The following is a 13,948-nucleotide window of genomic DNA, read 5'->3' as shown; positions in this document are numbered from 1 at the left end:
CCTCGGGGATGAGGGAGCTGCTCCGGCCAGGCAGGCAGACTTCTCCCTCGGCTCACTCAGAGGTAAACTGAGGCACGCTAGCAGGAAGGGACTAACGCAAGCTCAGGGACGTGCATTCGTCCTGGCTCCCAGCATGACTGACATAGCTTGGGTGTCTGCAGGGGCGGCAGCCTGAGATCCAGACACCTGGGCCCGGGCGTACCTGGGGGCGGCCACTCCCTAGGACCCCGACAGGCGCCCGCCCGCCCGCCCGCAATGGAGACCCTTCCCCAGAGCTGGTTCTTTCAACCACAAGATCAGCGCACCTAGCTCCTACGGTCCGCCCACGGCTCGCTGATTGGCCGGACGGCACAGGAACTGCCGCGCCATTGGCCGCAGCCTAGGTCGCTAGGCGCTGCGGCCACGCGAACCCCGCATGGGAGAAGCGAAGCCGGTTCAAACCGGCGGCGCGGGCCACCTGCGCGACCCCCGTCCTGAGCTGCACTTGTCCCGTTTCGATGGGAGCGGACCTCCGCCCCTCCACTTCCTTGCACCTCCTAAATTCGTCCTCTCTCCTGTCGGCTCCCCATCCATCCAGTCTCTTCCCTCTCATGTTTTCACACATCTTCTCCCCACTCCCCCGCCTCCGCCCTGCTCGCAAGCCTTCTGCCCCCAGCACCCGCCCCCGAGGCCCAGATGCCCAGGATCCAGCTCACCCGGTTCCTACTGACGTATATCGGGCCCGGCCGGCGCCTTTTCTGTCCTCTTTTATTACAGCCCTTTTATTAGGACCCCGAGACGAAAACACGGCTGCGCGCTGATTGGCTGAGTGGGCTGGAAACAGGCGTTGGCCAATCAGTAGGCACCCGCCCGCCCTGCCGCAAGCAGAAGCCGGTTCCGGCCGGACTCGGAGGCGAACAGGCGAACTGGGGGTGCTTTGGGGTAGCGGTGGGCCGAGCGTCTGCTCCTCCACCTTAACCTGGAGTCACAGCCCGGCTGGACACCCCTGGAGACACTGCCCCAGCGCCTCTCCGGAGCCCCACCCGAAGCCTTGCCCTGGTTGGAGTCTCGGGCTCGGCCTGCCCGGGCCCCCAGATGCCCCCAGCATCACTCCGACTCCCGCTCGGTTTCTGCGCTCCGCTCTCCGCCCCGCCTTAGAGCCCCCCAACTTCCCGAACTCTGCGCTGGCACCAGGCCTCGATGCTCTGGCTCCCCGTGGGTCGCTGCACTCCCGCCGCCCGCACTGCCTCCCAGCGCAACCCATCCTGCTTCCTCCTGCCCCAGTCTCCCCCCATCCAGGCAACGTTGGCCCATTCCGGACCTGCGGGCCCCAGGCGCGCTGAGCCTCTTCCTGTTCTCCTGATCCACCGACCCCGCTCCTGGGTGCCATCTGCCCAGTCCCTCGGGGACCCCCAGGTGGGAGTTTGGGGCTTGTCTGTTCCCTAGCACGGTGTCTCCCCTGTTGCCCCATCCAGACTCTGACCCACTCTCCTTGCCCCCCCCCCCCGGAACCCTGCCCAAGGTGACTATCCCATACCCTCTGCCTGCTCCTTCCTCAGGGGCCCTCTCAGGGTGGCGGGCCGGGCAGCGCCAAGCTGCAGGGACAAATCAGGCCTCGGGGAGAAGGCGTGGAGTCGGGAGGGCTCCAGCTCCCGGTCTGGTAGGCGAGCTGGACCTGCCAGAACTGCCAGGGCAGGGGATGGAGCCCAGGCTCCGGAATCTCTGCTGCCCGTCTTGGTCTCTCCATCAGAGACACCAGCCTGGCCTTAGAGGACCCTTGGTCTTCCCGATGACAGCTTGGCCTCCCCGGCAGGCTCCTGGAGCTGGCTTATCCCAGGGCTGAGGGAGCCGGGAGCCCTCTGTGCCATGTCGCCCAGTCCGAGAGCGCCCTCTGCCGCTGGGACGCCGCCGCTGGCACCCTGGTTCAGACCATCATAACCAGTGGTCGAACTCCCAGTTTCCTGGTCAAACGACCCCCAGAGGGGACAATTTGCATATTAGGCTTTTATTATATAGGATGTTTCTCTCCCTCCCTCCCTCCCTCTCCCTCCCTTCCTCTCTGAATCAGTATATATATATTTTAAATCTGACCTTGGTCAGTCTGATCTCTGCTAAAAATTAGTCAGAAACTCTACCATTTGTCTTCCAGGATAAAGTTCAAGTTCTCCAACCTGACCCACACATCCTTCCTCCCACCAGTCTCTTTCTCCCCATGGAGGCTGGTTGACCTGCCTGGTCCTAGATGCTCCAATCACATGCTGTTTTCTTACCTCTGGGCCTCAGAGTCCCTTTTTGGACAGCTCTTCCAGGAAGCCTTCCCTGACTACTCTCCACAATACTTTCCATTATCTTTGTTCACTGATTTTGTTATATATCTTTGAAATATATAAATCACTGAGAAAAAGGTGAATACCTCAAATGAAATTGGGGAAAGAAAATAACCAGATAATCTATAGGAAAAATACAAATAAAGATTTGAAAAGAAGCTCAATCTTAGAATAATCATAGAAAATCAGATTTTAATTACACCATTTTTATGGTTAAAAAGCAAAAATAAAAATATTTTTATCGCCGAAACTGGTTTGGCTCAGTGGATAGAGTGTTGGCCTGCGGACTGAAAGGTTCCAGGTTCGATTCCGGGCAAGGGCATGTACCTTGGTTGTGGGCACATCCCCAGTAGGAAATGTGCAGGAGGCAGCTGATCGATGTTTCTAACTCTCTATCTCTCTTCCTCTCTGTAAAAAATCAATAAAATATATATATTTTAAAAAATATTTTTATCTGATCAAAGCTTTAACCTTTCCTAAAACTATGGTTCTCAATAAAAGTGACTATGAAAGAAAGAAAGAAAAAAAAGCTTTGACCTATTACTTTCTTCTTGTTGCCCTAAAATAATGAAATACCATCTTGAACTTACCAGATTGGGTGTGAGAAAATAGATACCACCATAATTTGTGAGAGTATAAAGCCATACAACTTTTTTGGAGTAAATACATAAATGTTTAATGTTCTGACTCCATAACACAGCAATTCCACTTGCAGGAATCTCCTCTACAGAAAAACTTGCACAAATATATTTAAAAAATGGACAAAGTTGGACACTGCATCATTTATAGTCTTAAACAATTAAAAACAACCCAAATCCCTAAATGTAGGGGATGGTTTACATAATCCGTGTTATTTCCACATGATGAAATCCCATGTAGCCATTTTTTAATAAAAAGAGGTAGCTTTATATTTACTGGCACCAAAAGATAGCCAGGACACATTAAGTAAAAAAGCAAATTGCAGAACAGTGGGCTCTTCTGTTTTCATGTGCGCAGAAAGACATCTGAAAGGAAGCATCTAAACTTCCATGAGATTCTCTGAGCACAGGAACGGAGGGGAAACCGCTCTTTATTTCCCGACTAGGTAATACAACGATGTGAGGAAAGAATTCAGAACAAGAGCAAAGACATCCAGTGAGAAGTAAATCTGGCCCCTGCCTGGTCCCCCAGACTCCCCTGAAGAGAGGGGAAATCTCATTTTTACTTCATACATGTCCATAATGTTAGTTCTATTTATTTTTAACAAAGAACAGTACTTTAAAAAAAAAAAAAAGTTTAATCGAGTGAGAAAAGTAAAAAGAACATTCACTGTACAAAATATGCAAATTATACAAAAGTTTAAAAAGAAAATGAGCCCTGGCCAGTGTGGCTCAGTTGGAGCATCGTCTTTACACCAAAGGTGGCGGGTTCAATTCCTGGTCAGGGCACACACCCAGGTTGCGGGTACGAGCACATGGTCGGGGTCCCATGTGGGAAGCAACCTGTCGATGTTTCTCTCTCTCACTCTCTTACACAACATAATTTTTCTTGGTTGTTTAGGAACCTATCAAAAAAATATTTATTTAACCAATCTTTTATCATCAAACATTTAGGTTGTTTTCCATTTTAGAAAAATATTTTGCAAATGAAGGAAAGAATAGCCTTTTGGGGTAAGCAAAGTCCAGGACAACAGAAAAAAGTTCCTGCAGCCGTCTCGTTCCCCTTCCTGACCCCATCCCGTGGGGTCTCTGCCCAGGCCTTCCAGACCTTCGCTGGAACACCGCCAGGGCCCAGAGCCAACTGGCCTCTACCTCAGATGTTTCCCCACCAAGGGCAGAGGTTCGGGGAGGTCTTTCCTGGCCCTGGGACCTTTTTCCAGCACAAAAGACAATCTGATGCAGAGGCAGTTCAATGCCTACCCCCCATCCATAGCCTTCCCACTCCCCAAATTCACAGTCCTCAGGGCTCTGGTGGCCCAGAGATGGGTGCAACATTCTCATACTGGGGCTCCTCCTGCCCTTCCTCGTCAGCCAGCTTCTGGGGATCCTGTTTTGGGGGGCCACTGGGGCCCAGCTCCTGGACCCTCCCTGAGCTCTTGATGCCATCCCTCAGCCCACTGGCCATCTCCTCTGGCCCAGTTCCTGCAGGCTGCGAGGCCCCAGTGGGCTCCTCATTGGGGGCTGGGCCAGGGCTCTGACTGGCAGAGCCAGAGGCCAGCCCGGGTCTGCCCTTGTTCCGACTCAATGCCCGACGTGGAGGCTTGGGGATGGCACTCTTGACCTTGGGCTCTGCCTGGCCTTTCTGGAAGCTACCAAAACGGCGGAGGACAGACCGGACCGGGCCCTCAGATTCCCGGGGTGTCCCTGCCAAGGTGTATATTGTGGTTACGGAGCCTGAGCTCTCCTGGACACTGCTTTCGATGGCTTCCACGCGCTCAGCCACTGTCCGGCCACCAAGTGGGAGCCGGCGGTGGCCCGTGGCTGAATCCTTGGGGCTGGGTGCCCCAGGAGGGGCCTTGTCCCTTTCCGTTTTTTCAGGGCCCATGGACTCCTCAGCCTCCTGGCTTTCAGGACCTGGCTGGCCACCCCGGGAGAGCCGCTTGGACTTGCGGAGCGGGTTGGACAGCTCCCCCGAGCTTTGGCGATTCTGCGGTGCAAACTTGGTGCCTTCAGCAAAGGAAACCGAGGGTCGCTTGGCCCGTGCTAGGCTGGACGTGCGTGGGATAGCGAATGGGGTGGAGGCATCCTCAGGGGGAGGGAAGGGACCATCACCCAGGCTGGCCTCTGGTGACTCTGCTTGGGCCACAGGGACCACCCCTGTCGGAGGAGACAGAAGAGTTCGGCTAAAGCTGGGCTGGCCACCCCAACCCATCCTGCCTGCCCAGGCCAGCATCTTCTGGGAGGCCGCAACAGGGTAGAGAGTGAGGATGCAAAGAGGCGGGAACAGCAGTGTCAATAGACACTACTACTTCTCCATTCTCTTCTCACCTCCCACCCTTCTTTGACTCAATGTCACACTCTACCCAAGCTAAAACTCTTCAATGCCACACAGCCTCGTCCCTCCCCGCTCTGGGCCTGTACACTGCTCCCTCTTCCTGAAACACCATTCCCACCTCCCCCTAACTTTCACGTGGCTAACTCGTGACTCCGCTGGACTCCACTCCAATGTCACTAACACTGAGACATCTTCCCTGACCCCAGTCTCCCCTGACTTGGCTGGATTATAGCCCCTCTTGCATGCCCCCCAACCAAGCACATATCACTCTATCCTGTAAGGGTCTGGTTACGGCCCAGCAGACTAAAGCTTGGTAAGGATGGGAATCTAGCTTGTCTCCATTTTATGAACCACAGTAGAAGACTGTGCACTTTACAGAAGTAGTACCACATAGGGAATGGTTATATCTGTAGGACAAAGGGATCAGAAGGATTCCCAGACACCCAAGCAGTATCTGAAGTAGCCCCAGTGGGCGATTGGGGAGGGGGGTCCCCTACCTTCTTGGGGTGGCACGCAGTAGGCAGGATCCTCATCCTCTTCTCCACAGTCGTAATCAGAAGAGAAGGAGTCGTCCGAGGCCCAGCCCGCAGAGGGCTGCTCAATGAAGCTGTGGTTGAAGGGGACCTCCGGGTCGTGGTGGGAGACTGCAGGGGGCTCCAGGTCAGGCGCCGAGCCTGAGGGAAGCCGTGTCCCATTCCAGCCCCGACCCTCAGCGCCCACCTACCTGTCACCCAGGGAAGCTTGTGGCTGCTGAGGGACCTGCAGGGTAGTGCGAAGCTCAGGCTGGTCAATGTCTCCCACAAGACCTGGAGCTTCTTCCTGGACACAGCAGCTCCATCGCTCGCTGGCCTGAGGGCGTCGGAGGGTGGTCAGTGTGTGAGACCCCTCCTCGGGGCAGGGTGGTAGCAGGAGAAAAGGGCCAGGCCCATCCTAGTCCTGGGGTTAGTGTGAGTGCGGAAGGGGACAGAGTGGCTGTGTCCACTTCAGTGGCTCCCTGTGGCCACAGAGTAAAGTCCAAACTATTGAGCCCGAGATTTGGGCCTGCCACAGAGGGCAGCATGGCTCTAAAGTCAAAGAGACCTGGGGCAGCAACTCTGCTCAAACTTTACCACTCTCTGGGCCTCAGTTACCTCATCTGTAAAATGGGGACAACTACAATCTGTCAGAGCTTTTTTCAGGACCCCCTACAGCACCAGGCACCAGGTGGGGTTCGCCAAAAGGCAGCTATGTGCTATCACCATCCTAGCAAAGTCCCAGCTCACCCGGCTTTCTGAAAATGACACCACCTCCAGGAAGCCTGCTGGTGGCCCCGACCCCATGCTGGAAGTGACTGCTTCACTCCTGCCATTCCTCCTCTGACAGCCTTTGCACATGCCCGGGTCCTCATGTGAGGGGCTTCTTCCCCACCCGGGCTCTATGCCCCAGGGGACAGGCTACTGGGCCTGCTCATCTGTGAGGGCCCCTAGCACACGTAGGGTGACGTACTTGAGGATCAGTGTGCGAACTGTAAGAGAGCACCGGACAGAGTCCAGAGAACAGGGCCCAGGCTTTGTGTGTGCCAGTGGCCAACCGAGTCACCTTATCGGTGTCCTCTGCGCTGTGCCACTCCTCCTGCCCCCACGTTCCCTGCTCCAAACCTCCATGATGCGATGAGTTTCCAAGGAGCAGACAAACGGGAAGAGATTTTGTAAAGGAACAAAGCTCGTTAGGAGCAGTGGTCTCCAGCGGGCTGCAACACCAAACCCTAACTCTTCTCTTCTGGGAAAAGCCCATTCTCTGCCAAACCACTGCCCAGACTTTTATATCACTCTCCTTTCTGGGGGGTGTGAGGCCTGGTCTCTTCTGCTCCCAGCCCTACGCTGCCTGCTGCTTCTCCCTGTCACCCTCCTCCTCTGGCCCCTGTTAGTACACCCTCAGCCTCCTGCTGTGGGTTCGAGTTTCCCCAGCCGGGTGCCCCTGCGCGTGTGACTCTCACCGAAGGCTTCTGAGGAAGGCAGGCGGCTGACCGGATGTCTCCAGGCCGCTACCAACGACCCCGTCACTTCTGACCTAAGTATGTGACAAGGTCAGCCCCTCCCCACCCCGACAAGGAGAGCCAGCGTTCACCTGTCCTTGGGGTCCAACCGGGCAGCCCAGCAGCAGCAGGCACAGCAGGCAATGCCCAGGAGGAGCAGCAGCAGAGGCACAAGGATGCCAGCGATGAGGGTGGCGTCCTGACTGGGAGACCCTGGGGGCGGGTGGGGGCGGGGGAGAGGTGAGCAGTGGTCAAAGATTCAGGGCCTTCTCATCTCCCACGCATGTCTCACCTCTAGCTGAGTTGCCTCCTCCCCACAGTCTTCCACCTGTGGTGTCTCTTCTGAGAGGCGGAGACTCTGCTCAGCCTGGAGGCCACCTGCTGGCCTGTCCCCTTCTGCTGGCCCCTGGCCTGTTCCACAAGCCCTGCCCCTAGTTTTCATGCCTGACGCACATCCCAGCGTCCAGCCCCTCCTGCTCATTTCCTGGGTGCTAGCCTGGTGTCTCAGGGAACAGGGACTCCGCCACATCTTCAGGGGACCTCAGAGCATCCATACAGATTTCAGGCATAAGGAATGTCTCTGTTATGGGCTCAGACTCCCTGGCAAATGGAGCCCATGTAAAGCGCCAATCTTTCCCGGGTGACTGTACCCTGCACCCTCCTTTCCACCTTACCCAGCTGGCAGGCCCCAGAGACAGGGTGGCAGGGTCCCTCCGGGCATTCACAGGGAGCAGAGCAGTTGTTTCCATGGAAGCCAGATGGGCATGAGACGTTGCAGCTGTGGGTGACAAGGAGAGACAAACTGAGGCTGGGTGAGAAGGGGTGGAGGTGGGCAGGGGATAGGGCAGTGGTTCTCAACCTGTGGGTTGCGACCCCTTTGGCGGTCGAACGACCCTTTCACAGGGGTCGCCAAAGACCACCCTGCATATCAGATATTTACATTACGATTCATAACAGTAGCAACATGACAGTTATGAAGTAGCAACGAAAATAATTTTATGGTTGGGGTCACAACATGAGGAACTGTATTGAAAGGGCCAGAAGCTTGAGAACCACTGGGATAGGGGAAGGTAGATTTCTGGGCACTGTTCCCCACCCCTGCCATCAGACTTCCCTAGATGATGCCTGGGCAGACTTCTCCTGCCTCAGAGCCACATTCTCAGTACCCCTGACAGCATCTGAGAGAATCACTCGGCCCCTCAGCCCATCTTCCATGGAAACTACTCCCAAGCTGTCCTTTGCCCCCAGCCCCAGGGCGTAACCCTCGGGCAGAGTCCACTTCTCATGAGCCTCATCCCTTACCCACCCAGCACTAATATGAACTAAGCAAGATGCCAATGGCATCAGACATCCTCAGGGTCTGGAAGCCAGCCAGGTCCAGCCCCGCCCCTGACTCTCTGGGCCTTGGTTCTCTCCTCTATAAAATGAGGTCTCTTCCATGTTATTCTAGATCCTGTCCCAGAGGTGGTAAATCTGACACTGGAGGCATGGACGTGGATTAGGTTTTACTACCTGAAGACCTTAGGGAAACAACAGTGGGGTTTGGAGCCATACCCCTGAATAGCTTCCCCATCTAGGTAGGGAGCCAGGCCTTTTCCATAAGCATTACTCTGAGCCTCCTTTGGAAGATGCAGACCCCACAACAGGAGTTTTGAGGGTGCTGGGTGGGTATATGGAAGGTGGAGAAGCCCAGAAGGGAAGTTAAGGAAACAGCTTGCACGGAGGCCTGGCCTCCTAGGTCCTCACCTGGGTCCCCAGTAGCCAGCGTTGCAGACACACTCCCCAGTCACAGCATCACAAGCCCCCTGAACACAGGTGGGGCAGGTGGAGCCACAGCCCTCCCCAAAGGTGCCACTTGGGCAGGGATCTTCACACCTGAGGTGAGGCAAGACTTGAACTGGGGGACAGGGCAGGCCCGGCCCCTAAAGGGGGCTCTACCCATTGTCCCCCATGCTTCTGGACTCGGGGACCCAACTGTGGGTCCTCCACAGTGAAGCTCAGGTACAAACAGGGCCTTGAAGCCGGGCCAAACCCAATAGGTGACCGACTAGAGATCCCTGGAGGAAGAAGAGGGCAGGAAGCCTGAGTGGCAGGGAGTTGGAAGAGAACCCTGCCCAGGCCCCATCAGCGTCCATCTCCCTCCCGTCAGGCTCTGCCAGGTGGCAAGCCCCAGGGGGCTGTGTGAATGTGTGTTTGGGGAGGGGACGCCTACCCCAGAGGGAGCAGCTGGGGTGAGGATTCTGAAGGAAGGTATACCCCATCCTGAGCAGGCTGGCCTCTTACCTGGGCCCCAGCCAGCCAGGGTCACAGCTCAGACAGTGCCCAGTGTCTGGCTGGCAGGCCTCCCCACGCCTGCACTGGGGGCACTGCTGTCCACAGCTCTCACCGAAGGTACCAGGTGGGCAGGGCTGGAGGCACTGGGTCCCGTTCCAGCCCGGCTCGCAGGACTTACAGCTGCCTGTGTCTGCAGAGCACGGCTCATTCTGCTCGCAGTGGCCACAGCTGGTGGGAAGAGAAGTTCATGGGAAGCTCCTGGGGCAAATGGAAGGAGTGCCCACCCAGGTCTCCAGGGGCCCTGGAGAGCATCCAGGTCCCAGCTAACGCATTCAGGCAGGTTTGACCTCAGCTTCCCCAGGTTGTTCTACAAAGAGGTTGGATAAATGATCTCTATAAAGTCTAGTAGGATTCCAGCCCTCTCCATCTAACCCCTGATTCCAGGACTCATCCTTCCCTGGGTTCCAGGGTCACCAGTCAGAGCAGCCAAGTTATTACCCCGACCTTTGCCTCCCAGCGTCTCCCCACCCTTCCAACCACAGCATCCCTGAGGTCTGGCAGGGATGGACCTCCGCAGTTTATCTCCTATCCCATAACATGAAAACGAATAAAAATTAAAGCATTTTAGCCTGGCCAGTGCAGCTCAGTGGTTGAACATCAACCCATGAACCAGGAGGTCAGGGTTTGATTCCTGATCAGGGCACATGCCCAGGTTGTGGGCTCGATCCCCAGTGTGGGGCCTGCAGGAGGCAGCTGATCAATGATTCTCTCTCATCATTGATGTTTCTATCTCTGTCTCCCTCTTCCTTCCTCTCTGAAATCAATAAAAATATTTTTTTTTAAATAATTGGTTACCTCCCAACACACTGCAACTGAAGCTGCAACCGAGGTATGGTGCCCTTGACCAGAATCGAACCCATGACCCTTCAGTCCCAGGGCCAATGTTCTATCCACTGAGCAACCAGTTAGGGCAGGTTTATATTATCTCAATTTCTCATTGATCCATAATAGTTACTTGAAGTTTCTCCCTCAGATACTTTATTATCTGGGATCATATACTTTGATTAGACTCATTGGTGGGGGGAGAGGGAAGTTCATAAAACCAATTTAGCAGATCCCAACCAGCAGCAAAAAAAAAAAGAGAGAGAGAGAGAATAAAAAACATTACAGTATATACATATTATATATTCACATATTGTATGTTATATGTGATATATGTAGTAAAGATAAATGTGTTGTCTGGTTAAGCTTTTACTTCAGTTATATATGCATATATATATACTAATATATATGGGTGTGTGCGATAGGTGGGATGTAAAACGTGTTATTGTGGGTGGAGTTGGTCAAAGTTTAAAAGTCACTGAGTCTCAAAGGGACCATGGAATCATTTTGTCACGTGATTCATTCTTTATCTGTTCCTAAGTATGGCTTGTTATACTATATTGTTATTAACAGTAACCGGATGAAAGGGGTGTGGGAGGCTGGACTTTGGGGCATTGAGGATCTTTTATCCCCCTTTCATCCCATCCTTGTAAATTAAAAAACAAAACAAAATACATCTTGCCCTGTCTGGTTTGGCTCAGCGCAGAGAGTATCAGCCTGCGGACGGAAGGGTCCCGGGCTGGATTCTGTCAAGGGCACATGCCCAGGTTGCGGCTCCATCCCCGGTAGGGGGCGTGCAGGAGGCAGCCCATCGATGATTCTCTCTCATCATTGATTAATGTCTCTCTGTCTCTGTCTCTCTCTCTCTCTCTCTCTCTCTCTCTCTCTCTCTCTCTCTCTCAGAATCATCCTCCGGCTGCCTCCTGCAGGCCCCACACTGGGGGAGGAGCAGCAACCCGGGCCTGTGAACCGTGACCTCCTGGTTCATGGGTGGAAGCTCAAACACTGGCCACGCCCCAGGCCCCTCCTAGGTTTTTATGGGAAGCACCGCAACTTCCTCCCTGACCCTCACCGCCGGTCCTTCACGCTCCCGCCACCTTTCTCCCCTCCCCTTCCCCGACCTCTCGCCCTGCGCGCAGGTGCCCCTCGCCGCCCGCACCCGCCGCGCTCACCTGTGGCCGCACTGCGCCCCGTAGAGGCCCGCGGGGCAGGGCAGCTCGCAGCGCGGGCCGCGGAAGCCGGGCGGGCATGCGCACTGGCCGGAGTCCGCGCGGCAGCGGCCGCGCACGCACTCGCACCGCTGCCGGCACTCGGGGCCCCACCAGCCCGGCCGGCAGGCGCAGCGACCCGACTCCTTCGCGCACGGCGAGCCGTGGCAATTGCAGCGGAAGCTGCAGCGGCGGCCCCACCAGCCCACCTCGCACAGGCAGTCGCCGGTGGCCTGGTCACAGCGGGCCGCCACTGGGTTGCACTGGCACCGGTGGTGGCACTTGGTCGACCACCAGCCCGCCTCGCAGTGGCACGCGCCGGTCTTCGGGTCGCAGCGCCCGTGAGGGCTGCAAGTGCACTCGAACTCGCAGCGGCTACCCCAGCGGTTGGCTTGGCAGCGGCACACACCGGTGTCGGGCTCGCACTGGCCATGGGGGTGGCAGGCACAGCTCTCCCGGCAGTCGGGGCCCCAGTACTGGCCCGGGCAGCCTTGGGGCAGGAAAGGGAAGGGCGGGGAGAGATGGAAGGGGTCAGCGGCCTCAGGCCTCGGACAAACGCAGTTTCTGGACCCCCTCCCAAAACAAAGGAGGGAGCTGGGCCCATCCTCCAAGAGCCAGGAACAGACCCTTGGAACTTGTGGCATCATATCCTCCTGGGGCAAAGCTCACTTCCTGCCCCGGACTCTGAACTACAGAACTCCTTAGCGGTGACCCAGCCTCCCATGTCACATTCCAGAACACACTTAGAGATCCTGGGAGGGAAAGGGGCTTTGCCCGGAGCACACAGAAGTGGGGGGGGAGGGGGGCGGGGGGGGGCGCGGAGGCTTCATCCATGCCCCCTCCTCCCTCCCATTGGGTCCTCCACTGGGCTGACAGCTGAGCCTCGCAGGCCTGGGTGCTGCCATCAGCGTCGCAGGAGAAGCCCATTTCCTCCCGTGTCTCCTCCCCACCTGATTCCTGAATCCTGATGGCTGCCCCTGGCTGTCCTGTTCCCATCCATGCCCTTCTTTTCTGCCAGAGAGGACAGACAACCTGGCCAGGGCCCTCCATGCATGTTCAGGTATACAGTAGGTGGGGGAGACTGAGAATGCATCCATCTCGCAATGAACGGGAACCACCAGTACCCTTTCTGAGTTGGAAGGTGAAGGGCCCAGAACTGCAGCTGTGAGTAGGTAGGGCTCTGTGGATCTGGGCAAAACCCAGATGACTCAGGGCATCTCCCAGAAGCATCACTTCCTGTCCCTGGGCCTCAATTTCCTCAGTGAAGACTGGAGAGGTTCTGGCCCTGCTGCTCCAAGATGTCGGTCCTACCTGCTTTGCCTCCCCGCTCTCCTAGTTCTGCCCAGCAAGGTCATCCCCCAGGCGTGACTTAGGACTCACGGGAGTTGCACTGGGCCCCGAAGAAGCCAGGTTTGCATCGACAGAGGCCTGGCTTCACGCATACTTCGTCTTCCCGGCAGGCATCGGGCCCCTCACAGATGGCTGAAAAACACCCACGAGGTCAGAAGGACTGGGGCTTGACCCAGGGACACTCAGCCCCCTCACTGGCTCCCAGTTCCCTGACCCTCAAGAGCTGCTCCCTCAGGGTTGGGGGTGTGTGTCCTAGGACGGACGCCAGCTCCAGGGCTCAGGAGGGGAAATCAGCCCCCAGAAGGGTAGGAAGGTCACTGAGCTGTGTCCTCCCTTCTCTTTGTGTGGGGGTTGGTCCTGGCTACTCACCAATGGTGCATTCTCGATCCTTCTGCCTCCAGCCTGGGCAGCACTGGAGCTCAGCAGCGGGGCTGCGGGGCAGAGAGGGGTCAGCCGGAGGCGGGTTAGGAAGGGTGGTAGCCTGGTTTCAAAGGTGGATCACTGCCTCTGGCTGAGATGTGGGAGCTGCCTCAGCCCCATCAGGCAGGCCTGGCGGAGTCGCAGCCCACTGACCCCAACCCCTTCCCTCCCCTTCTCTGGCCTTCCCACCATCTGTCCTGACGACCCACCACCCTCCAGGCTGTCCCCAAGCCTCCCTCCCTTCAGCCCCATGATCTCTTCCCTCACTACCCGCCCCAAGCCTCAGCACCAGTTCAGCCACAGCCCCTATCAGCCTCCCACAAGAGCCACCTGTTGTCCACGCAGACATGCCGCCCATTAGGGTCCAGCTCAGACCCCTGGGTCCTCTGAGTCCAGATCAGTAGCAGGGGGAGCAGCAGCCGCAGGCCCATGGCAGCCAGTGCAGTGAGAGGGTTTGAGTGAGTCTGGCCCCCACAGCTCCAACCCCCTCCCTGTTTCCTCCCAAGGCTTTTCCTGAGGAA

At 56.5% G+C, this 13,948-nt stretch overlaps 1 protein-coding gene across 1 annotated transcript; it reads right to left on the bottom strand.

Annotated features, from left to right (window-relative positions):
* Window positions 1–2,962: 2,962 nt before the first annotated feature.
* SCARF1 (scavenger receptor class F member 1) lies at window positions 2,963–13,858 on the bottom strand (the record flags this gene model as incomplete). Its single annotated transcript, XM_081108937.1, has 10 exons — window positions 2,963–5,101; window positions 5,777–5,923; window positions 6,004–6,128; window positions 7,386–7,506; window positions 7,968–8,071; window positions 9,577–9,795; window positions 11,622–12,147; window positions 13,038–13,139; window positions 13,377–13,438; window positions 13,758–13,858. 10 exons carry the CDS (start codon window positions 13,856–13,858, stop codon window positions 4,245–4,247), a joined length of 2,364 nt encoding a protein of 787 aa, XP_080965063.1. The 3' UTR covers window positions 2,963–4,244.
* Window positions 13,859–13,948: the final 90 nt, after the last annotated feature.

Source organism: Myotis nattereri (genome assembly GCF_964212035.1).
Source record: "Myotis nattereri genome assembly, chromosome: 16".
Lineage (NCBI taxonomy): Eukaryota > Metazoa > Chordata > Mammalia > Chiroptera > Vespertilionidae > Myotis > Myotis nattereri.
The sequence above is the reverse complement of the archived record's forward strand: the minus strand, read 5'-3'. Positions and strand labels throughout refer to the sequence as shown.